General features: G+C 39.9%; 1 protein-coding gene across 2 annotated transcripts in view; it reads right to left on the reverse strand.

Annotated features, from left to right (window-relative positions):
- Positions 1-12,996, reverse strand: part of ST8SIA1 (ST8 alpha-N-acetyl-neuraminide alpha-2,8-sialyltransferase 1) — a 145,787-nt gene extending 132,791 nt beyond the window's left edge. The window contains exon 1 of one of the 2 annotated variants that reach the window (XM_017890546.1): positions 12,279-12,996. In XM_017890546.1, the coding sequence (XP_017746035.1) occupies positions 12,279-12,514 (236 nt within the window). In that variant the 5' untranslated portion in view covers positions 12,515-12,996. The remainder of the gene's footprint in view (positions 1-12,278) is intronic. The other variant, XM_017890547.1, reaches the window with a different exon arrangement.
- Positions 12,997-26,284: the final 13,288 nt, after the last annotated feature.

Raw genomic sequence — 26,284 nt, forward strand, 5'->3', positions numbered from 1 at the left:
TAGTTGGAGCAGTTATTAGGAAACAATGAAGTGACTGTGTTTTTACCCCAAATTGAGACTCAGCTCACTGCCTACTGACTCAGCTCACCAGAGAGTCTTTCTGCCGGCCCCTCCACTTCCTCTTCTTGGCTATTGCAGGGTGGCAGGTTGAGTTGAGAACAGCTGCTTACAAAGTGAGCAATGCCCATCCAAGCCAGCCTGCCTCTGTCTCTTTGATTCTACCAGTAATTGAGCTTTGTGTTCCCCCATGGACTCATGTATCTTTCAGCAAGGTTTTAAAGTGCTTTTCCTCTCCAGCATTTCACATGTTGCATAGGTTAGCAAGAGTCCAAAGATATCATACCACCGAACTAGATGGAAACCTCTGCCATCGCAATCATGATTCAGGCACCGCACTGAATGGACCAGAGTGGCGATTTGGGCCCTTTCTGGACTGAATCAAACACAGACAGACACAGCTAAGTTCTGAAAAGCTAAAGCAAACCTGTGTTTGTTTTTCCTTCCATATAAAGAAGGGGAGAGACTGGAGAATGTTGCTGCTTCTTTCCCAATGTGTGCCGCGTGCTTGTTTGCTGTATGGGGGAAGGCCTGCATCCTCTTGGTTTATCACTCTGTTCTCAGTACCTAGCACTGTGCATGGCACATAGAAGGCATCGAATACATATTTGTTGAATAAAGGAATGAAGGAGTGAATAAATGAATTAGTAGTGAATATTTACAGCCTAGAGTCTTAATAATAGACAATAAATGAAACTGCCCCTAAAAGGTATTCAGACAGCTGTCTACCAGTCTTTCAGACAATCTGATGTTTTTATTCATCCACTACTCATTAGACATTTAGCAAGGCTGTGACCAGGGACTTGAGACAGACAAATATCAACAAGACTTCATTTCTAGCCCCAAAGCACCAAAGCAACAGTATGTAGAACCATTTCACACAGGTGCAAGGGAGCAGAAGGACACAATACAGATGATATCTGGCAATGTCGTCGTAATCACCAACACATGACCTCCAAAATACTGACCCAACAAAATATCATCATGGAATTTTTGTGCCTTTTTACGACACCTCCACCCTTCACCAGGTGGGTATGATCTGCTCCAGATTCAAGCTGAGGACGTTTTATTTTAGTAAATAGGAAAATGACTCTTAAAATTAGAGTTGTTAAACATAATATTTCCATTTTATCTAGGACACTTTTCTTTTACCTTGAAATCTCTGCCTTATCATGAAGTAAAAGTTCATTGTCCTTTTTAAATCGCAGTTTTATTTAATTGCTTAAGTCTTAGAAGAAAGAAATATATTGCTTTTTAAATGGAGATAAAACACCATGCTAATTATCAACTGTACTGTAATGGAGAGGATAACCATGAAAAATAAAAGCACATATACCACTGCGCTACATAAATTCCTCATAGCTGGGTCTCTGCAATCCCGAACGAAGGGTTTACCTGCCACTGTACATATCCAGTTGTATGGGGATCTTTTTTCGTTGCCTGACCTATTGTAAATCCACCTAAGGGAAATTTTATCATTTAATTTAACAATCACAGGATGTTTGCTATTTATGCAATCACTATGCACACTGAAAGAGGGAAAACCCCAAATCTGCACTTAGCCAAAGCCAGAGATTTTCTATGAACAACCAAAGATGCCAGATATAAGAATTGGTGTTCACCGATGGTGGGAGTGTAAATTAGTTCAACCATTGTGGAAGACAGTGTGACAATTCCTCAAAGACCTAGAGGCAGAAATACCACTTGACCCAGTAATCCCATTACTGGGTATAAACCCAAAGAAATATAAATCATTTTATTATAAAGATACATGCACACATATGTTCACTGCAGCACTATTCACAATAGCAAAGACACGGAATCAACCCAAAAGCCCATCAATGATAGACTGGATAAAGAAAATGTTGTACATATACACCACGGAATACTATGCAGCCATAAAAAGGAATGAGATCATATCCTTCATAGGGACATGGATGAAGTTGGAAGCCATTATTCTCAGCAAACTAACCCAGGAACAGAAAACCAAACACCGCATGTTCTCACTTATAAGTGAGAGCTGATCGATAAGAACACATGGACACATGGGCAGGAACAACAACACACCTGTCAGGGGTGGGGTGAGGGAAGGAAGAGCATCAGGAAGAACAGCTAATGAATGCTGGGCTTAATACCTGGGTAATGGGATGATATGTGGAGTAAACCACTATGGCACATGTTTTCCTATGAAACAAACCTGCATATCCCGCACATGTACCCCTGAACTAACTAAAAGTTGAAAAAAAAAGAAAGAAAAATACCAACATAGAATTAAGCCAACTTAAAGTCATCAAATGACAGTGTTATTCATGATCATAACATAGTAAATAAACTAAATTTCCAACAAAGATCATTGGTTAAATACATTTAATGATATTCATATGACAGAAAATTATGCAAACTTTGAAATGTATGTCTGGGCTAATGTTTAATGGCATGGAAGAAATGCTTGTAGTAGCATAAATGCTTGCAGTGAATAAACTCAAGGAACAAAAATTTTAAAAAGATCTTAAAAAAAGAATTGGCACTTCAAACTAAAAAGTGTGTAAACATTAATTCTAGAAATTCATAAGCATGTAAGTGTTTATGATATACACAAAAGGATGGTCACCACATCATTATTCATAAAAGTGAGAAATTGCAACATAACTATCCAATGACAGTAGATTAGTTAAATAAATTTGTATCTATCCTAACAACAGAAAATCTTAGAGTCATTAAAAGAGATAATGTAGACTGCATATACTACCACTAGAAAAATATTTGCAATGTACCATCGAAGTCATTATATTTTTGTTTCATTTATACACACATTGGCATTGAATGATCCAGAAGAATATAAACCAAAATATTAGCGATGTTTGTTAAATGTCAATTACTTTTACAAATGAAAATAGTGTTGCTTTTATCCTTTAAATATCAACCTTGAGAAAGTACAGATCTTTAGAGAGGCTTTTTAATTTCCTACGCACAGCTATACAACAAATACACATGAAGAAATCATTCAAGAAAAGAAGTCTAGCATAAATTTGTCAACAGCATAAACAATCTTTTAAAAGTATTTTTTATGGTAATACTTGGAAAATAAATAATTACTTTTCCAAAATAAAAATTTATAAAGCTATTTTTTCACAAGTTTGTAAATTAAAAATTAATTAATTATATGAGAAAATACTAAAGGTATAATTTTGAATGAATAAAAGAGGATATAAAATTAAATATACAAAATACATACAATTTAGAAATACACACATACAAACAAACACACATAAAAGAGACTGTTTACAATGAGTACTTCTGAGTGAGGGAATTTGAGCAGGCTTTTCTTCTTTTCATTACATTTAAAATTTTCTATAGTAAATATGTATTCTTTCCAAAATCAGACAAATAATATAACACTATGAATTGTTTAAATGAACATGGGGAACATAAAATCATACACTATATATGTTTATTTTATCAATAATGGAAACAAACTAAAGATTTCACATCCCAGGCAAGACATAGTGGTACAAAAGGCCCTTTTCTCATTGTGGTCACCTGGAAATCTCTAGTAGTGTCTTCTGTGTTTAAGATCTGAAAAATGGAGAATGTGTGACTCTAAATTCATTTCCACTTCCTCCTGGTACCTAATTAGAGTGACACAGCTCTTACGGTCTTGGCTGCTTCCTTCTCATGCAATGCCATAGCTAGAACACAGTTCAACAGAAAGGGGAAAAAATCGATTCCTTCAAAGCTCATTATCATTATCCAAAACAGTCAAACTGTAAGACTTGGAACCCCACGTTACTCAGTTTCTTACTGATTTAAGGAATGAAACTAGGAATCTCCTCTTATCTGTGGAGGATGCATTCCAAGATCCCCAGTGGATGTCTGAAACTTCAGATGGTACCAAGCCCTGTATACCATTTTTTCCTATTTTTCCTATACATACATGCCTAGGATAAAATTTGATTTATAAATTAGGCACAGTAAGAGATTAACAATAATAGCAATAATAAAATAGAACAATTATAACAATATACCTGCATCATCACTCTTGCATTTTGGGGCCATTGGTAAAGTAAAATAGGTGTTCCTTGAACACAAGCATGGTGATCCCACAACCAAGATGGATATTAAATGATTCATGGGCAGCAAGTGTCAACAGTGTGGAGACGCTGACCAAAGGAAAGATTCACATCCCAGGCAAGATGCAGTGGGACAAAGCGAGATCTCATCACACTACTCAAAACAGAGCACAACTTAAGACTTATGAATTATTTCTGGAATTTCCATTTAATATTTTTGGACCAAATTAACCATGGACAACTGAAACCACGGAAAACAAACCCACAGATATGGAAGAACTGCTGTTAATTAGATTATAAATTTTATCAAATCCGGGACCACATTCTTGTATTCATCACTGTATTGCCAGCACCTAAGTGGTACATGGTAGACATTCAGCAAACGTGGTTGAATGAATGATTGAAATCAGTTGATTGATTGCTGGACTCTGTTGTCTTCCATAAAATTTTTCAGGCCATAGTACAGCACCCTCAACACTAATTCCGTGAAAAAAGAGGGTGTGTCACAAGGTCACATTTCATTGTCAGATATTTTTACAGAAAGTGCAATTAATAGGCACAGAATGTGTCCAAAGGCATGGATTTTCTCCTCATGATGGACTAATAATTAGCAATTATCCAACAACTAATCCTCTCAAGGTAACTATTGCCACCTGCAGCTAAGGCTCAGCAAGACCGAGTAAATTTTTCAATGTCACAAGGTTGATAAATGACAGAACCAAGACTGGATCCTGATCTCTGGGATTCCAAAGTCCAGACATTTTCCAGGTGAGAACAAGCTTCCTGTCATCCCACCCAGCCAGGTGAGGATGGCTATGGATTCTACATTTGTTATCTGATTTAATTATCATCACAAACCTATGAAGTAGATTAGCACATTATACTCATTTTTCAGATGATGCAACAAAGGTACAGAGAAGTTAGTAACTTGCCCAAGGCCACACAGCTCCTGATAGAGCCAGGTCAGAATGAGAAGCTAAAGTAGATTATTTTACCAGAAGTCTATCAAATCCATCATGAGAGACTACATTAATGATACATAGTATCATTATTTCCAAGATGACTCACAACTTTGTCAAAAGACTAACTGACCACACTCTATACTAACTTACATAATTATTCAATTGATCCAACTAGTTTCCTAAAACACTCTGCTCTCAAATGAAGACTGATAGACTCCCAAGTTTCAAAAAATCCCACTATAATTTTTCACTTGAGTATTGATTATGCAGTACAGACCAAAACTCTCCAACCACCTCCATTTGCAAGGCAGAGAACAAAAGTACAACTGTATCTAATATTGAGAAGTTATCATCAAACCAACAAACCCATAAAACATATTCTATTCTCCTCCCTGGAAAAATAAACCTACAAAACAATCTGGAATGCCAGATTCACATTTAGACTCCTGAAACTCCAGGAAGTTTGGTCCTGCAACCTGGGGACACAGGGCAAGCCTATATCATGTGCATATGTCGGCTCCACAGCCCCATATCAAAGTTCCTTCCACAATGTCTCCTTCAAAGAGCTGTCCCTTAGTCGTCCCTTACCCCCTCTGATGTGTGGCCTAGGATTGTACACACCAGGGGGCAAGCCACTCTCAGGAAGAAGATTGGGGAAAATGCCCCACGCAGGCAGGCAGGCAGGCTGTGGAAGTAGACTTGGGTCATTTGGGCAGGAAATTTCAGGGTCTAGAAAGGTCCCATTAACACCCTGCCTCATTGAGAAAGGGTGAAACCAGAGAAAAAGAAGGATGTGGCCCCTTATAGTGCACAGAGCATGGACCCCTCTCACCAGGGATTAAGGGGAACATTCATGAAAATCTTAAACAGCTCTTATATATACTTTCAACAGAGACGGTTGCTTATATAAATATCCTAAAACGCCTCCCCTCTCCTGACCCTTCCCTAACCAAGACCTATCTATCAAGTACAGTTCATTCAGTCCTCTTCCAGGAGGCCTTCTCCAACAACTTGAGCCCACAGAGACAGCTCCTTTCTCTAAACAGTCAAAGCATTTATACTGTAGTTTCCAAATTTAGTTCTTAATTACGCATACTTTCAAGGTTTCTTAAATCCTGTCGATTGGGCAGATTTTGTTCCTGCAAATCAGTGGTTCTCAGTCAGGGGCACTTTTCCCCTCAGGGGGTATTTTGCCAACTCTGGAGACATATTTGGTTGTCTCATTTAGTGGACGGAGGCCAGGGATGCTGCTAAACATTCTACAATGTGCCTGGACGGCACTCCACAACAAAGCAGTATGCAGCCTAAAACGTCAGGAGGGTTGAAACTAAGAACCTGTGCTCTAGAGTAACAGCTCTTTGAGAATATAAAGGATGCTTACTCCTCTGATCTGCTACACTGCCGAACAGCGTGCTGGACACACAGTAGGTCTCATTAAATATCTGTTGACCGATCGGGTGGCTATCTGGTTCCACACCTTCCTAAACATTCATTCACATAATATCTAAGCAAAATGTAGCATACCAGGGACCATGCTGGGCTCTGGGAATGCAACTATGAATGAGGCACAGTTCCTGTCTGTGAGAAACTTAAAATTTAGCAGGGAAGGCAGGCAAGTGCACTCATATTTTTAATACATCATGATTAATGCACCTGTCGCTACCAGTCATTTGTATATTTCTCTGTTTACTTTCTGTCTCTCATCATTATCCTATAAACTCCAAGAAAGCAAAAATGTTGTTCAGTTCACAGCTACAGACCCAGCATCTCCTATCCTATAGTAAAAGTGCTAGACACAGAGTAGTAGGTATTTAGAATAATTGAAAGGATTACAAGCATATGTGCATGGTATTAAGACAACAGAGAGGAGAAGCTTCTAAGCACAGCCTGGGAAGGGAGGAAGGAGTAGGGGAAGCCACCTTGAGGAGAACTAATAAGTCTGAGCATTAATTATATGCTGGACATAGTTCTAAGCATTTTAAACACATTATCTATTCTAATTCTTACAACAATCCTTTAAGAAGCTTCATTTTACAGATAGAGAAATGAGCAATGAAGGCTGATCTGCTCAACAACACAGCAAGTGATGGAATCAGGATTTGAACACAGCTGACTTCAGAATCTTTGCTCTTAACCACTATAATGTACTGTCAATAGATGAGAAGGAACTGGCCAGGTGAAAGGCAGGAAGATGTGGCCTTAAAGTCAAGTCATTCCAGGTGGAGGGGATGGCTCGCGCAAACCCAATACAGCCTGGCCTATTTCAGGAACCATAATTATTCCAATATTAGCAAAGAATAAAAAGAAAAAACTGATGAAAGACGACATTGGAGAAGTAATCAGAGCCAAATCATGAGAGAGATGTATATAGCATTGCTTCATTTATCCAAAATTAGCAGGGAACAAGCATGAGGTTTAGAATTAAATAGCTCCAGGTTGGAAATCAAACTCGATCATTTTGTTCATGTATCTCTCTAAACCTCCATATCCTCATCTGTAAAACGAGGAACATACACAAACCTACTTTATAAGGTTGCTTTGGGGGAAAAAACATATATAAGTGCTAAGAACTGGGCCTGGTATATTTTACGTATCCAATAAATGTTAGTGATTGATTTTTGCTATTGCGATCATTGCTGATGAGATTTTTTTCCACATTTGTAAATTTGCAACATAACTGTAGCATATTTTCTTGAGCACCAAAACTTATTAAACCCTCTTTTTCCTAAACTACCTTTTCAAAGTGAATTCCATAAATCTCCAACTTACAAACACCAAACTTACATTTTATCCATACAGGTGGCTGCACCTACGCTCATCCCCTCCACTCCCAATGCCCTTCTCCTGCCACCAGGACAATTATGGAAATTTCTGAGCTTTTAACATCCCTGGATTCAAAAATAGGGAAATAAAAGAGGCCGCATAAAGGTGGAACTGCTGAAAGTAGTCGTTTGTTCAGAATTTTGAAAAAGAAAGAACTTGACTGCTTAGAGTAATGGTTACCACCCAATGAGTCGACAGAATTTTCAAAACAACCACTTCACTGTATTAACCTCTATTCTATTTCCCAAACCCACTGGTAACAGTGATGTGCCATCTCTGCTGACAGCTAACATGCAGCCAGTACCATTAGATCCTTGATGTTTGTCCATTTCTAATGAGCCACACCTTAAATACATTCAAAGATTCCCGGCTTCGTCTTACTACCCAGCCCACTTTCCTATGGTGGTCTCCATGGGTGACTTAATAACTTCCCATACAGTAAACACACCAGGCACTTCCAAATCTCTCCGCCTTGATTTTGCTGTTCTCTCTGCCTGGCATATACTTCTATCCTCACCTCTTACCACGATGCCACCCTACCATCCTTGGAGGCTTACTCCAAACACCACCTCCTCTCTGAAACCCGATTTCCCTCCCTTCAGTAGAATTAAATGTCATGTTGTGGGAACGTCCCCAGCACTCACTGGTGTTTCTGTTGTTACAACAATCACGTATTAAACAGAGACATGTGGCAAGCATCATTCCAGGTGCTGTCTATATGCTATCATGTAGTTTTCACCAGAAACTTGTAAGACATTCTTACAAGCCCCAATTTACAAATCAAGGAACTAAAGCTCTGAGAGTTGGACTTACCAATGATTGCATAACTGGAAAGGGATACAGCCAGAATTCCAACCATGTTCTGACAGTTCCCAAATCCATAACATTTTCACTCTGCTATGTTTCCTCTCTTTGATGGCCCTATTTCCAGTTAGTTAATTATATACATTATCTGTCTCTTCCATGGGATTATAGCAATTCCCTTGAAGACCAGGGTATGTTCATTTTCATAAAAGTGAATAATGATATATCCATTTATACAAGATTCTTATGAGGATTAAATGAGACAATACATACTAGCATAGTGTCAGGCAGATAATAAGCACCTACTAACTTGCTAGTTTAATTGTTACTATTATTGTTACCATGTCACATGCCAAGAATAAAGCCTTGCACATGAATTCTGAGTTCAGGTTCATTTCTGAGGAGCAAATGAAATGGATGAGGATCTGGAGGAAGAAACAAACACTACTTTGGTTTGGCATTTCCCATAATATCACTTAATCAAAAGCAACAAGAATTAAGAAAGTTTCTATAATAAGTTCTATTGATTCCTTCATCTTTCTATCACCACATAAACATTAGGAAAACTTCCTGTTCTGTTCAAAACTCTTACAGCTTTCTTACTTTCTTCCTGCCATCTCCTATGCAATTTGACAAGGTTCTCCTCCGAGAATTCAGTACATATCAAGTACTGAGCTAGAAGAAGAAGAAAATTACAAAAGTAAATGGAAGCACAGAGGGCAAAATTAAATCTTAAATTTTGGTGTTTATAAACATAGGGAAACACTCTCTTTTCTCTTCATAGAATTTAACCGTATATTGTCATCGTATTTATTTAATTGTGTGTCAATCATCCTCTACTAGGAGGCAAGTTGTTAGAGGAGGCAATCTATCCATTCTATTCACTGCAATCCCCTAAGGCCTAACACGTATCTGATGCAGGGTAGTCACTCATAAAATATTGGTCAATTGACTGATTGCAAATGTTTGTATTTGCATATGTATACACATATGTATTTTTATACATATATGACACCATTCCATGATTTGTGAATAAATTCACATAAAACTCCACATATAAATGCACCTTGTGCATTTGTGTGCATATATTCCTATTTATGCAGAAGATGTTTCAGACTGGAGATAAACAGATGCTTGTTTGTCAAAGTTGTGTCTCCTTAACACAATAATGGCTTCTGACTGACTGGTCTAATATTTAACAAATAAACACTACTGCCATATACTAACAATCCAAATGTTAAAGAACATTAAATGTGCATGTAAAAAAAATAATTAACTCAAGCTATGAAACTTCTCCCACCTTTCAAAGTGTCTTGTCCCTGTTCATTAGCATAAGTGTACGTGGTTGGGGAGGGGGTAAGGACCAATTATGTTTACCTGTAAATCTGGCAGGAGAAACATTCCAAATTCTCATAGGCTGACCAGATTTCCTTATTTATGTTATAACATATACCAGAAATTATAATTTATAACAATTACAAAGCAACCATTTTCTGGGTACACAATGTACCAGATACTTGGCATCAGTTTTTATTAAAAATTTAAACCTTCTAACAACTCTGCAATATAGATAAACAAGAAAGCCAGGACTCAAAAAATATAGTAACTTGCCAAAGATTCTCTGCTGTTTATCTAGTCACAGCATACTCAGTGTACAAATTCAGAATTCTACTCTGAAGCTCAAACTTATTTCAACAAGCAATGGTGCCTTTTACATGGTTTTACAGCCACTAACTTTGAGGGATATGTGATTAGGTCGTTTTTATAGTGTATGGATTTTAATAAGTAATTCCCTGCACATAAAGACCAGACCAAATAACATGCAAACACATTGAAGATTGCTCCAGGCTACAGAAAGCAAGGAACAAATGTGTCTCAGAAACTATCAGCCTGTGTTTCTCAGAATATGAAGCATTTTCCACTTGATTGTGTCCTCTAACAAGAAATCTATCCTCTAACAGGGCTTCATTATTCCTCCTCCTATATTAAAAAAATGGACTCTTTCATTGCAAACCAATGGGAAGTTCTTAACTCATTTCCTTAGATCACCTGAAATGAAAGTGCTTTCTGTCTTTAGGGAAAATAATTGCTGGATGTGATGCCTTTGCCTGTTTTTGAGTCCCACAATCAACACTGTGAAGGAAAGAAAAAATTAACCCTTATATACTTTTAGGAAGAGTGGAGTTATTTTTAAATTCAATGATGGTAGAGTTCTAAAAAGACAGAAGGAAAGTCCTCCCTTCCAAGGAGAATGCAGTTGCCTTCCTCTAAACAAGTTGGCTCTGTTATCTTTTTAACCCTCTTTCCAGGAGGAGGCCTGAGAAGGAGAAGGAAACCATATGTTTAAAAGTTTTTAAAAATGTATAGATGCTCCTGAATATTTGTAAATAACTGTAGTGAAAAATGTTTACATTAGAACTCACCTGCCCCTGCACTGATTAGAAAGATCCTCTGCAGAGCAGAGGAGAGCATTTCCAACCACCCAGACCACTACAATCACAGGAAGAAGCCAACGGCAGCATCTTCAGCCCCAGGGACTAAAGGTGAAAGGGGCACCTCGCAGTGGTGGAAGCACCCGTATGTTCCCTCAACATGCCTGTGGAGGTGGAGAGGAAGGGGAAGCAGCTCTGCCTTCCCTCCAATCTAACTACACAACCCCTGCTGCCGTAACTTATTTTTAGACATTCAATCTAAAATTCCCGGAAAGGAAGCGGATCTACAACCTCTGAGTAATCCTCAGAGTTCTGATTTCCAACCTGGCTTGGGGATTTTGTTTGTTTTCTGACTTCAGGTGCCTACTTAAAGTACATCTCCCATCTTCCAGAGGCATCCACAGTCTAAGCCAATAAAAAGAGCTGGGAGCTTTGGAGCTTTAAGTGATGAAAAATCCAGCACCCACAGGTCAAAAGTAATGACCTTGGGGAAGTTACTCATCCTTCTGAAGAATCAATATGTGGTCAACAAGATGAGATAATAATACTAGAAAGTTGTTTGACATTTCAACACAAAATTGCACAGTATCGTCTCTTAGTAGGACGTCAGTCTGTACTATGCATTTGCTGTGGGCACACTGCGCAAAGCTGCGGGATCCGTCCATGTTTCCACTGCCCATCACTCCGACGTTGGGGATTTATGTTACCAACTGTGCACCCCACCTCGGGGAGATGCCTTTTACCTGCTTCTTGTTCCCTACAGCTTCAAATGTCTGCAGAGCCCAAGAGATAGATTCTCATTAAGTGCAAGAGACTAAGTTATTCTGGGTTCTCCTTCCCTCTGTTTATCCGTAAATTGTTAAATAAAACTCCGCTTTCTGAAGAAATGCGTCGAGTCTTTACCTGCGCAAAGCAGGTGTCTGCACATCTCTGGGGGTCAGGGGTGGGGAAGGGACCCTAACTAAAGTCTCCAGGTTGGGAATGGCACAAATGGAGGGAAAGGACATGGAAGAGCGGATGAAAGGGATGCCTCTGCGAGGCGGTGCAAGGCGGTCCTCGCCGGTGACCCTGTCCTCTGCACTGGGGGAGGAAAGGACGCTAGAGAGGATGAGCCGTGAGGGCAGGAGTACCTGAACGCTCTGGCCGCGGTCTGGTTCCTCCTCCACGCCGTGCCCTGTTGCAGCACCCCCTGCACGATCTCCTTCTCGTTGGGCAGCCGGTAGACGGGGAAGATGTAGAGCCAACAGAGGACCACGACACAGAGGGCACTGGCTCCCATGGGCAGCCGGGTCCGCGGGAACTTCCACGCCAGTACAGCCATGGCCCCTCTGGACGTTTGTCGCCGGGCCCGCCCGCAGGGGCTCATCGCAGCCCCGGCGTCCCAGGGGCGGGGGCCGGGGCCTCAGCACAAAGCTAGGCGAAGTGGCAGCGGAGGGTCTCCCACCGCCGGCCCCCCATGCACACACACCTTTCGTTCTCTTGCTTGCAAACGCACGCACGCTTCTTCTGCCCCGTCGGCCCCAAAGGTCAGCGCAAGGATTTTTTAAAATGCAACTTTTCCAAGGATTTCTTTCTAGGGGAAGTGGCTAGGGGGCAAGTCACGATCTATGGCCATGGTCGCTTCCCCTGCAGAAGGCGGGCGCTGGGGTCTCCGAGAGCACAGACAGCGGTGGCGGCGAGTCGCTCCGGCCGGTTCTGCCGCATCACGGTCGCCCTCGGCGAGGGTCCGGGAAAAGGCTTGGCTCTCTCCCAGACATTTGGCCCGTGGCGTCCCCTTGTCCCCTTCCAAGCGATGCTCCTGCGCCCTTCGCCGCCTCCCGCGCTGCTGCGCCGCCAGACAACCCCCCCAGACGCGCTCTCTGCGCCGCGCCAAGTCCTTGGAAATTTCCACGGCGGCCCGGGACCGCTATCCTGCCCCGGGCTCCTCCGCCTCACCCGCCAGGACCCTCGCTCTCCACCCCTCCCGGAGAAGAAAAGAACTCGCTCTCATCAGTTAATTCAGCGGCGCGCCGCAGCCTTCCGCTGCGCCCTGGACTTCGCAGACAAACGCCCGGGGATTGGTGGAAATCAAGGTCTCCCCCTCCCTCCCCCACCCGCAAAATTGCCTCTTTCGACCCGATCCGAGCAGCGACACTCGCCCAGAGCGCGCACCCCTCACTCGTGCCCTGAAGATAACGGCAGACAATAAAAAACAACAGCCCCCGCCAGTAGAAATATATCAGTCCCTGAGTGCGGCGGAGACTGGCTAATATCCTGACCCTTCGACACGCGGCCGGTGTGCCCGGGCTGTCACCCTGCTGCGGTCACCCTTGTCTTTCTCTAACTGGTTGGATATTAACCCGCAGCCAGGCGCGAGGAGGCTGGCGGAGATTTATTCCTTCCTGGGCCCCCACCCCCATTAGCCGGTCCCGTAGCCGCGGCCCGTGTGCGCGCGCGCGTACACACACACACACACACACACACACGTTCACGGGCGCAAGCGAGTGCGCGCACGAGGAGGTGCGTGCACTCCGGGGTCCTCCGCCTCGCCTCCTCCCTGCAAGGAAAGGCACTGCTGCATCCAGATGTGCAGGCAGCTGGTGCCCAAACACCAGACCTCAAGATGTCACATTGCCTTGGAGGCGCGCGGCCTTTTGGATTAAAGGATCATTGGTTCTTAGACGTTCTTCTTGCTCTTCTTGCTTGTGATAAGCGATAAGCTTATCGCAACCCCGACCTTGGAAAAGCGCCACCCGCCTGGACCCACCGAGCTGAGGGAGTCGCTGTTAGCCATTTCTGCTCTCCTCGGCGGCGACGCATAGCTTGGGTACCTCCTAGCGGTCGCCTATTCTATTTGCTTAAGCATCTCGTCAAGCATAAAGTGTGCAAGGACAAAGAAGAAACCTGGTCAGCTTAGTCATCACGAAAACAAAATCTAAGGTTATAACTCCATTTGTTCAGCCGACTAGGCTATGGTGCCTGGTAGCTTTCTCCAGCATCCTTCTCCACTGAGAGGTAGAACTTGAGAAGTTGATGCAAAGTTACTTACCAAAATCGAAGTAGCATCCCAGATGACCACTTTGGTGTCATTTTCTCAACAATACTGTGCTCTGTTAGTTGAGTGACCTAATGCCCTCCACCGGCAGGCGTGCCCCAGAAATCTCTGTCCTACTTAGGTAAATCAGTATAGACAGGGGAAACCTTGAAATCCCAGTCACATCTTACCACAGTGGAAGCTAATACAGATTATTTAAAATGAAGATCATCTTAAGTCCTGCAAAGTTAACCAGTCAACTCTCTTCTATTCTGGAAAAGGGGAAGGGAGGAAGGAGCTTTTCCTACTTGCCTGGGCTTTGGATAAATCATCTGCCATCTCTGATCTTATAATTTAAGTAAAACACAAACCATTCCCATTTCTCTTTTCTTCCTCAAGTTCAAGGGATATTTGTAGAGTAAATAACAAAGAAATAAACTGGCAAACAAAACTAAGGCATATTACAGTTATGAAAGGGCTATGTAAATGTTTCTCCATTTAATATCATAATAATGCATTAAAGTCATGCTTTATATCAAAAGATCTGTGTAACACAATGTGCTGTTTTTCTTTCTTCTGCAAACTAAGAATTCTCTTACCCTGGTGGGCTTTTGCCCACCCAACAATCCAAACTTATTCCCTGCTTTTTCTTAACATGAGCCCCAAATCTAATCAGGTCATCGCTCTCACCCTTCCAAGTCACACTACATTGGTCTGTTCTCCCATTACTATAAAGAAGACCATTGAGACTGGATAATTTGTACACGTGGCTTGGGAGGCCTCAGGAAACTTACAATCATGGTGGAAGGCAAAGCAGGCATGTCTTACATGGTGGTAGGCAAGAGAGAGAATGCGTGTATAGGATGAACTGTCAAACACTTATAAAACCATCAGATCTCGTGAGAACTCACTATCATGAGAACAGCCTGGGGAAACAGCCCCCATGATCCAATCACCTCCCACCAGGTCCCACCCTGGACATGGGGGAATTATTGGGAAAACAATTCAAGATAAGATTTGGGTGGGGACATGGAGTCAAACCATATCACACACAGGTCTCAGTTCTGTCACAGTGTTGTGATCCACGCATGGGATGTGTGTTTGTTTGTTTTTTTCTCCCCATGTATAAATCCAGTGCATTATTCAAGACCAAGCCAAGTAGCTAGAAAGTTCTCATTCGATAATGTATTCCCAGGCCACCTAAAACACAGACTTTATGGGAACTCAATAAATATTTGTGGTTTCTGCTTCTATTCTCTTTGACCTCCTGCTCTGATTTCATAATATTTGCTGGCTCTGACAGATGATTAAACACTTAGTTGTGTTGTGTTGTGCTGTGTTGGTTGTGTTGTATTGCTAGCATTTTTCATATATAACTATGTCTCACCAACTAGGCAGGAAGGGTATTTAGTCTTATGTATCAAATGACAAACCTGTGCTTTTGATCAAATTAGGACTCCACATAGCATGGCTAAGTGTCTAGGAGAAGAGAAAGAACAATATTTCACATTTTCTTCATATTCCTCTAGGTACCAACTCAGGCACTTCAACAAATAATTGTTGCTTGGTTTTACAGTGAGATCCTCAAACTTATTCAGTCTATTCCCAAGGCATCACTGTTTAAGGAAAAGTATGAACCCTCAAGTTTTAATGTTTTAAATAAAATATTTTAACTGATATTTAGCCATCTTGTTTGTATGACTTACAGTAAGTAGCTTAGGTATTCTTTTATACTTCTGCATCTAAGTATGCTTAGCGGACACAAACAGGATTTCCTCAGGGACTAAACTTTTAAAACTCTATAAATGTGGAGTAGAAAAACGTAAAGGCAGGAGTCCAGATTAAGCAGAATTGTCAGTGATTTGAAATAAAAATTTTAAAAGGCCATTCTTCAGTCTGCTCAAGTTCTTCTTGTCAGAATGGCTTGGAATGGCCAGTCACAAGCATAAAATGATGCCTGTTTCACAACCAATTACAATACCAAGGTACATAAGGTTGTAGATTGAGAAAGGTTATAAACATAGTTTATCTGAATAAATGCATTTATTTATTTCCATTCCCTATTGTGACCTCACTAAAAGAACAGTAAAGGACTAAAAGAGAAAAAAGATTCAGAAGAACAGGAGAAAAAGAAGAAATACGAAAACAGACAAAGGATGTCAAAAAGTTCACAAGGAGGAAAGCAATTAAACAAGTGTTAACTGCCTTATCAGGAGAGAGAAAGGTCTGGGCCTTCAAGTAACAGTGTGTGTGTGTGTGTGTGTGTGTGTGTGTGTGTGTGTGTGCACAAAAACTAGGGGAGCATAGAGAGAAGCCAACAAGAATCAAGCTAATTTGTACTACAGGGTTCTTGAAAGGCTCAGAAATAAAAGCACCTAGGATCTATGGAGATGGAGGTAATGAATTAAACGAAGTAAGAGGTTTGTTGGAAATCTTTAAAAAGGAGCAGTTGAAACATCTAGATCTTATTCCTCAACCTGGCTTAAAACAGGAAGTTAACTTTCTAGAGATTGACCAGCACAAAAGAGAAGACCTACAGATTCTGATATGTGCAAGAGATCTCCAATCAAATGGCCAAATCCCTGTCTAACACCCTCTAGTGAGACCCATCAGTGGATAAGCTCTGCCTACACAGTTTCGTGGCCTCTTTTTAAGGCCTCCTTCTTAAATATGAGGGGAGAGTCAAGGATCCCTAGACATTTGAAGAGAGTCTCCAACATGAAAGCAGAGACAAAACAAGCAAATAATCACACAGAAATCAACCCTAAGAAAAAATGCTAATGCAGGAAACATAAGAAATCTTCAGTAAAAACCATAATTAATATTCTCACATGGGCTAAGACACAATCCAATGAAGCAAGAACAAGAGGAATGTTCAGACGACGAAAAATAAAGTCCTTTGAAACTGAAAATATGGTTACAAAATACATAACAGAATTCATAGAAAAGTTGAATTACAAAGTTGAAGACATATCCCAGAAAGCAGGCCAAAAATGTAAAAGAGGGTAAACAAGATAATAAGTTATAGACTCAAACAAAAAATAAATATCTAAACAACAAGAAACGAAAAGGAGAAGATTTTCAAAGACATACTAAAAAGAAACCCTAAAATTTAAGGGTTCTTTAAGGACTCAATATAATGAATTTTTTAAACCCCCACCAAAGGTATATAACAGTGAAATTTTACAAAATAAGAAAGAGAAAATCATGAAAGATTAAAAAAGAAAAATACATTCAAAAGATTGGAAATTATGTTGTAATTAGGTTTATTTAAAGCAAAAAAGCTGAAAATCAACTTTACTTGGGCTCATCAAAGAACTAAAGTTACAAGTCTATTCCCCCTCCTCCAAATGGAGAAATGGACAAATCCGAAGCCAGAGTTGAGGTATGTTTATCTGGAGCAAAAGATGTTGAAGCCATAAACTGGTAGGAAAGCTTAAGCGGTCATTTGGAATTGGCATAGTGGAATTGCTGGAGGCTGAGTGTGGACTACAGTGAAAGGGAGAAACTCCTGGGGATCACAATCAGGAACTCCTGAAGATCATGGTCAAGTGGGCGTCCACACTTTTATGAGTTTTACCTCCAAGAATCTCACTGGTACAGGATGGGGGCCAAGGAAGTATTGGGTAAAGAAGGGCAGTGTCCCTGGAGAGGGCTCCACCCTCAGGCCTGTGCCCACAGACCTAAGTGAGAACAGGCACTCCTGCTTTTGTGCCCAAATGTTGCATTTTCCAAGACCACTCTGGCCCACCATGCCCCCTATCCTGTTTTCATATAAACCCACGACCTTAGCAGGCACAGACGCAAGCAGCTGAATGTTGAGCAGAGCAGAGGAACACACCAGCAGACACCAGCAGACTGGCAGACTAGTGATGGCGGAACAACATGGCAGAGAAAGAGAGAAGGGGAGGGACATCTGGATGCCAAGCGGAGTTCGGCTAGGGGCGGTTAGAGAAGAGTCTGGCTGCTGGGCGGCCCAACTCCTGGGGAAGACCACATTTCCACTCCATCCCCCTCATCCAGCTCCCCATCCATCTCCATGAAAACCACCCCCACCATTCAATAAAACTTTGCACTGATCCTTCCAGCCCACATGTGATCCGATTTTTCCGATATACTGGGCAAGAGCTCAGGATACAGAAAGCTGTCACACTGGCTCTCTGCTCTTGCAGTAAGGCAGAAGGTCTATTGAGCTGATTAACACAAGCCGTCTGCAGACAGCAAAGCTGAAAAAGCACACTGTAACACATGCCCACTTGGGCTTCGGGAGTCACAGATACCCATCCCTAGATGCTGCCATGGGGCCACAGCTCAAAAGTGCTCCCCACAGCCTCTGCGCCTGCCCATCTGCATGCTCCCCCTAGGAGTTTGAGTAGCAGGGCCATCAAAGGAGCAAGCCACACCCCTGTTGCATGTCCTGTGAGGAGAATAAGGGAACTCTCCTGTTTCATCACCAGGTTTTCAGGAAGAGAAAATGAGAAAGGTCATCTTACGGTTCTTACATGGGTAGGGAAGAGTAACCACGGTGAAATACACCCAGAAGATTATCCACAACAAAGCCCTACTCTCCGGGGCAGAAAACCTTACCATATCATTATCTCATCTCAGGGAAGGACATTTCTTCTACTCCAATCCCCTCTAGGCTTTTTGTCTCTCCTAAGCTGGGAAAATAAAGCTAAGAAACACTTGCCAAGTTCATTGTCCAAGGACACAGGACCACTAAACACTAAAATGTAATAATAAGATTATAGAACATTTCTCCTCCCCTACACCTTATCACCACACCAGTATGGCTCTGATATAATATCAATGGATTACAGCTCAAAAACATACAAGACACAGATTCTCTCTGAGGAGAAATACTTAGACAAGCCCAGACAGGAGAAACGAAAACTAGAACATTGGAGAAATTTGAAGACTCTGATACTCACAGCTATAGCAAACATTAAACACAGCCCAAATCTTAGCCAAATTAACATAAAACTTCACACTTGAAGGCCTGTTTACCTTTGCTTGTATTACCCAATACATCATATCTGGCTTTCAACAAATAATTACAAGCCAAGAAAAAAATTCTGAAGAGATAAAACAAACATCAGAACCAGTCACAGCACAAAATATAAGGCATACATGTTGGAATTATTGGACAGAGAATTTAAAATCACTATGATTAAGATGTTAAAGGCTTTAATAAAAAAGTAGACAACATGCAAGAACAGATGGCTGATGTAAGCAGAGACATGGAAACTCTAAGAAACAATCAAACAAAAATGCTAGAAATCAAACCCACTATAACAGAAATGAAGAATGCCTTTAATGGGCTCATCAGTGATTGGATCTGGCTGCAGAGAGAATCAGTAAGCCTGAAGACAGTTCAATAAAAATTTGCCAAGATGAACCACAGGACAATTTCAAAGGGTGTAACATGAAAGTAATTGGAATACCAGGAGAAAAAAAGAAAGAAAAAGGAACAGAAGAAATATCCAAAGCAGTAATAGCTGAGAAATTTCCAAAAGTAATGACAGACACCAAACCACAAATTCAGGAACCTCAGAGAACATGAAGCATGATAAATCACACACACACACACACACACACACACAAATACATGGGTACATCATATTCAAACTACATAAAACCAAATACAAAGAAAAAAAATCTTGAAAGAAGCCAGAGTGGAAAAAAACACCTTACCCATAGAGGAAAAAGTTAAGAATTACAACTGGCTTTTCATCAAAAACCATACAAATAAGCAGATAATGGAGTGAAATACTTGAACTGTTGAGGGGAAAAATCACAACCTAAGATTCTAAATTGAGTGAGACTATCTTTCAAAAGTGAAAGACAAATAAATACTTTCTTCAACAAAAACTGAACTGATTCATCACCAACAGATTGACCCTGAAAAAAATATTGAAAGAAGTTTTTCAGAAAGAAAGAAGTGATACAGGTGAGAAACTCAGAGCCACATAAAAAAAGAAAGAGCATTAGAGAAGGAATACATTGAGGTATAAGCCAGGTTCAGTGGTTCATGCCTGTAATCCCAGCACTTTAGGAGGCCAGTGTGAGAGGATTGCTTGAGCTCAGGAGTTTGAGACCAGCCTGAGCAACATAGTGAGACCTCATCTCTACTAAAAAAGTTTTTAAAAATTGACTGGGCCTCGTGGCATGTGCCTGTAGTCCTAGCCACTCAGAAGACTAAGGCAGGAGAATTGCTTGAGCCCAGGAGGTCAAGGCTGCAGTGAGCCATCATCATGCCATTGAACTCTAGCTTGGATGACAGACCAAGAGTCTGTCTCAAAAGAATTAAATTAAATTAAATTAAATTAAATTAATTACGGCATAATAAAATATTTTATTTTTCTTATTTTAATTCAACTAAAATTTTAAGAGTGATAGTAATAACAATGTATAGAATGATCATAGCATACAGATAAGCGAAGTGAATGATACCAGTATCATAAGAATCAGCAAAGAGGAATTGGAAATACTTTGTTATAAGATACCTGTACTACACTTGAAGAGGTATAGTGTTATTTGAAGATAGACTTAGAAGAGTTAATAATGTATGTTGAAAATAAGAGTTTAAAAAAACTCAAAAAATAAATATTGCAATCTCATATCATACAACTGATAAGGCTGAGGGTCTATTGAGCTGATTAACACAAGCCGTCTGCAGACAGCAAAGCTGAAAAAGCACACTGTAACACATGCCCACTTGGGCTTCGGGAGTCACAGATACCCATCCCTAGATGCTGCCATGGGGCCAAAAGCGCTCCCCAGAGCCTCTGCGCCTGCCCATCTGCATGCTCCCCCTAAGAGTTTGAGTAGCAGGGCCATCAAAGGAGCAAGTCACACCCCTGTCGCATGTCCTTTGAGGAGAATAAGGGAACTCTGTTGTTTCATCAGCAGGTTTTCAGGAAGAGAAACTAAGACAAAAGATTAAATGGAGTCATACAGAATGCTCAGTTAAAACCAGAGAGGGTTGAAAAGAAGAAGAGGAAAAGCAGGGGAAAAGAGCAAGCAAACTTTATTGAAGTGGAAAAATAGAGACCCTGAGAAAGAAGTTCTCCCAGAAGAAAAAGTTAAGCTGAGAGACCACCTGGTAAGTTTGAGTGTGTTTAGAATGAACACTGTGTTAGCTAGTTTTCTATATACTAACTAAGCCAATGTAAAAACAAGGCAATAATTAACTCCAGATAAAATGAAAAGTTGTAAAAGAAAAGAAATATTTCAATATATTTAATCCACAATCTTAATAACATAAACAATAAATACTAATTTAACAAAAAATGTGATATAATAATATTGGGTGAGAGTAGGGTAATATGAGGGTATAACACAACAAAATTCTATCTTCCTTAGAAAGAATATAATAGATCACATTTTTAAAAAAGATCTAGGAAAGGCAATGTAAGAACATTATTTCAAAATTTGAAGTAACTGCCCAATAAATAACTAAAACAGCTAAAAAGGATAGCCCCTGTGGAATAGGGAATTAGGGATGGGGCAGGTAGTACTATTTGTTTGTTTGTTTGTGTATTTGTCTATTTATTTACTATTCTAAGCCTAGTAGTTCTGGTATTACTATATGGCTTTTAAAACATGTATTTTATTCATTCCATAAAACAAAAAATATAAACTTTTAAATAGAAAAAAAAACAAGCAGGAAGAGAACCAAAGGATATTCAGGGAGATTATTTAGAGTCTTGAGCTGTTTGCAGCAGAGATGAAGAAAAGAGGGTGGATTAGAGGATCATTTAGGAAATAAAATTGATGGGAGTTGAAGATAAATTTGAAAACAGACATGAGGGAAACGTAGGTGTTGAGAGTAATTCATAGATTTCTGGCGAAATAATAAAATATGCTATTCTTAAAGACAGCAAACACCAGAAGGGGAGCAAGTTGTGTCTCAGGACTTGAATTTGGTTTTGGACAAGTGAATGTGAGGTACCTTTGAGACATCCAGGTAGAAATATCTTCTGGGCAGGGAAATATTTGTACCTGGAACTCAGAGAAGAGGTTTGGGTATGATATGTATTTGGAAATTACATATCCGTAGATAATGACATCAATAAAATTGTTGAATTAGTGGAGGAAAACACAGGGCAGAAAGAAGACTACCTAAGATTGAGTTATAAATACCCAACATAAAGGTGGACCCATGGAAAAGAATAAGTGTGTGAAAGAGTTAGAAAAGGACTGGCCCAAGAGAGAATGAAAACCCAGAGAGTATGGTGTCATAGAAAGCAAGGGAGTATTGAGTGGCAGAAGACATAATCAATGGTGTATAAAGAAAGAATATATTTCCTTTCATATGGTCCATCTTTTTAGGTGATCCAAGGTCAGAGTCTGGTTGGAATATCAAAGGACAATTTTGTGTACTGATATTTAATCATTTCAAAAGTAGTTTTAGCAAACTATAGTTTGAGGAGAAAACAACCATTTTAGTGTACAACAACTGTTCTAGTATTTCAAAAAAGGCTATTTCAGATGCATTAAAAATAAGAAAAGAGGAAGAAGAGAATGAGGAGCTAACACTGAGACACTAAGTTGACATTTCACATGTATAAACTCATTCAATCCTCACAAAGCCCTAGGATGTACTATTTATTGTTATTCCTATTTTTGAAAGGAGCAATTGAGGCATATAGAGGTCAAACAACTTACATCATTTTATTCTTTTTTAAGGTCTACCTAGAAATATCTTGAGAAAACTTTTTTATAAATGGGTAGCTTCCTTATGGAGTAACCCTAAGCAACAGAACTGAGAGGGCTTCAGGGTTGCCCAACCCCCAGGTTGTGAACCAGTACCAGTTCACGCATGGCCTATTAGCAACCAGGCAGCACAGCAGAAGGTGAGTGCCAGGCAGTGAGCATTACTGCCTGAGCTCTACCTCCTCTCAGATGAGCTGTGGTATTAGATTCTCACAGGAGCATGAACCCTATTGTTAACTGCACATGTGAGGAATCTAGGTTGCGTGTTTCTTATGAGAATCCAATGCCTGATGATCTGAGGTACAACAATGTCACCCTGAAACCATCTGTCTTAAAATGGTTGGGTACTGCTGGCTTAGGGTATTATTCTTCCCACATACATTCAGAGATTACTTAATGAAAGTGTGTTGACCTTTTTACATAGAAAAGAATATATTGATAACTTTATGTATGATAAATATTTGTCTTAACCTTAAGAAAATCCTAAGTCCCTAGGTTATGGGTAGAAAGAGGAAAGCAATGATGAATGTCCCGCAGCTGATCAGTGCTAAGTTCTTCCAATTCTTTCTTTGTTATGTTTTTAGAAGACAATCTTCCCTTTTTAGTCCATTTGCTACCATCCCAATTCTGCTTCTGGTTTTTCTTTTATCTCCTAACATTATCTTTTCCAGCAGTTCTTCAACTCATCCATCTTGTGTACCACTGACATATTTATCTTTCTAAGACACCTTTAGTCACGCCATCCTGCACTTAAACAAGAACCACCAGTTGCCTACAAATACGTGTCAAAATCCATAGCCTAGCAGGCAGGATGAACCACAATCTCAACAACCATTATTCTCAGCCTTATATCTTTATACACCCAATTGCCTGCATCTGAGTCATTCTATACTTCGTCTCAGCTTTCTTGGACTTACTTCATGCATGTAAGTTCCTTCATTTGAAATTCTGTTCCACTTTCTCTGCTTATTCAGATCTTAACCATTTTCAATATCCCATTCTTTTCATGAATGTTTATTTTCTCCTGCAACATTCCAGGTCCTGATCATCTCTCCCCTTGTGATTTTATGCCAATTGTTTGCACTTTCAGCAGTGCATCAAAAACTATTGCAACATAGTTTGAATTTTAATTTTATTTCCTTACCAGCATATTGGAATTACATGATTTGATTTCTCAATTTTATTTTGAGCTACTTGAGAGTAGACACCAATCACATACAACTAAAAAGCCACTATTTTAATCCAAGTCACTACCATAGGGGTAAAGATACAGCTATGAACAAGTCAGACAGAGTCCCAGTTCACACAAAGCGTATTGTCTCCATCCTTTCTAGCACCAGCCAGTCTTTTCTGTGTTAATGGAGCTAAAACTGTATTCAGTGACTATGCTTACCCATAACTCCTGCTAGCATATCATAAATCAGACTTTTTATGTTATACAAAATGTCCATGGAACATGAAAAAATTATCAAAAGAAGTCTATCTTCCCAACAAAGCAAATAAATTCCCTCCTTCTCCATACCCAAATATCTTTTCTCCTATCAGTAAAAATATTCATAAGAAAATTTGTATTGACTCTTGTTTCAGTTGCTGTCTTAGTCCATTTTCCTATAACAGAATACCAGAAACTGGGCAATTTATATAGTAAATAAATTTATTTCTTACAGTTGTAAGGGCTGAGAAGTCTAAGGTTGAGGTGCCACCTTGGTGAAGGACTTCTTGTTGGTGGAGACTCTTCCCAAGGTGGATCAGGGTATCACATGGCGAGGGACTGAGCATGCTGGCTCAGGTTTCTCTTCTTCTTATAAAGCCACCGGTCCCACTCCCATGATAACCCATTAAACCAGTAACCCATTAATCCATTAATGAATTAACCCATTCAGCAGGGCAGATTCCTCATGACCCAATCGCCTCTTAAAGGCTCCACATCTTAATACTGCCATATGGGGGATTAAATTTCAACATAAACTTTAGAGTAGACAAATATTCAAATCATAACAGTGACTTAGGCTGGTTTTATTATGGGGACCATGTTCAGATAAATTCTTTGTATACTTTGTAAGGTCATCTGTTTTATGAGACCCAGTGGAGACTAAATGCCCACTCCCTCTGGCATGATATATTCCTTTTTTTCTAAATGTCGGTATATACAGTATATCATATTCTAGGTGGATTACAAAGCCACCTAATCTTTCTGTGCTACATTTTCTCTCTTCAAAAATCAGACAATTATAGTTGATAATCTTGAAGATTCCTCCAGTTATAGAATTCTATTATTATATATACATATATGTATAATAATAATATATAAGTATGTGTATATGTATATAATTACATATAATATATCTATATAATTACATATAATATATCTATATAATTACATATAATATATCTATAATATATCTATATTACATATAATTATATCTATATAATTACATATTATATATAATTATACATATATATAATTCTATTAGTATACACATATACCCACATATATATGGGTAATATTCTCCAGCCAATATTCATTGTCTGGAGAACTGATTGTTAAAAGAGCATGACCTCCTCCTCCTCCTTCTCTCTCTCTCTGTCATTCCTCTCTCTCACCATGTGATCTCCACGCAGTTGGCTTCCCTTCACCTTCCACCTTGAGTGGAAGCAGCCTCCAGCCCTCACAAGAATCATCTGCTGGTGCTGCGCCTCTTGTCAGCCTGTAAGTCATGAATCAAATACACCTCTTTTCTTTAGAAATCTCCCAGCCTCAGATATTCTTTTATAACAACACAAATGGACTAAGACAGTTGGCTTTTGGAAAATCTCTTTTATACAATATAGTATATTTGACAATATCAAAATCAGATAAAATCCCTAATAATTCCTTCAGCTCTCCTGACAGAAATAGAGGCAATCCTGCATTATAAGAAGGACAGATAAAGCCTATTCTAGTGTTTCTCAAACTTTGATGTGCATATGATTCACCTGGGGAATATGGTTAAAATTCAGATTCTGATTCAGAAAGTTTAGAGTGAGGGCCTGTCATTCTGAACGATAAGTCACGATCCTTAATTTTTCAAAAGCCAACCAATTTGTACCTCACAGAATATAAATGCCTTTTTAATTTGTGGCACTGTGAGTGTGATGAAACTGATATAAAGGCATCTAATGACTAGTTACATCTCACCATAGTTTAGGCTTGCCATAGTTCCCCATCCCTGAATGTATCCTTCCAGCCTGGTGCTTCATTATACCTGAGCACTTCCCTGCAAGTATATCACATTCTATTGTAGGCAGCATGCCAAGGTTCATGTCATCCAAAGATGTTAGCAAGCCTAATTCTCAATCAGTTTGGTAATGGGCAATATCCATTTGCATATTTCTTTTTTTTTTTTTTTTTTTTTTTTTTTTTTT

The sequence above is a fragment of the Rhinopithecus bieti genome, unplaced genomic scaffold, assembly GCF_001698545.2.
Source record: "Rhinopithecus bieti isolate Rb0 unplaced genomic scaffold, ASM169854v2 scaffold_17971, whole genome shotgun sequence".
NCBI lineage: Eukaryota > Metazoa > Chordata > Mammalia > Primates > Cercopithecidae > Rhinopithecus > Rhinopithecus bieti.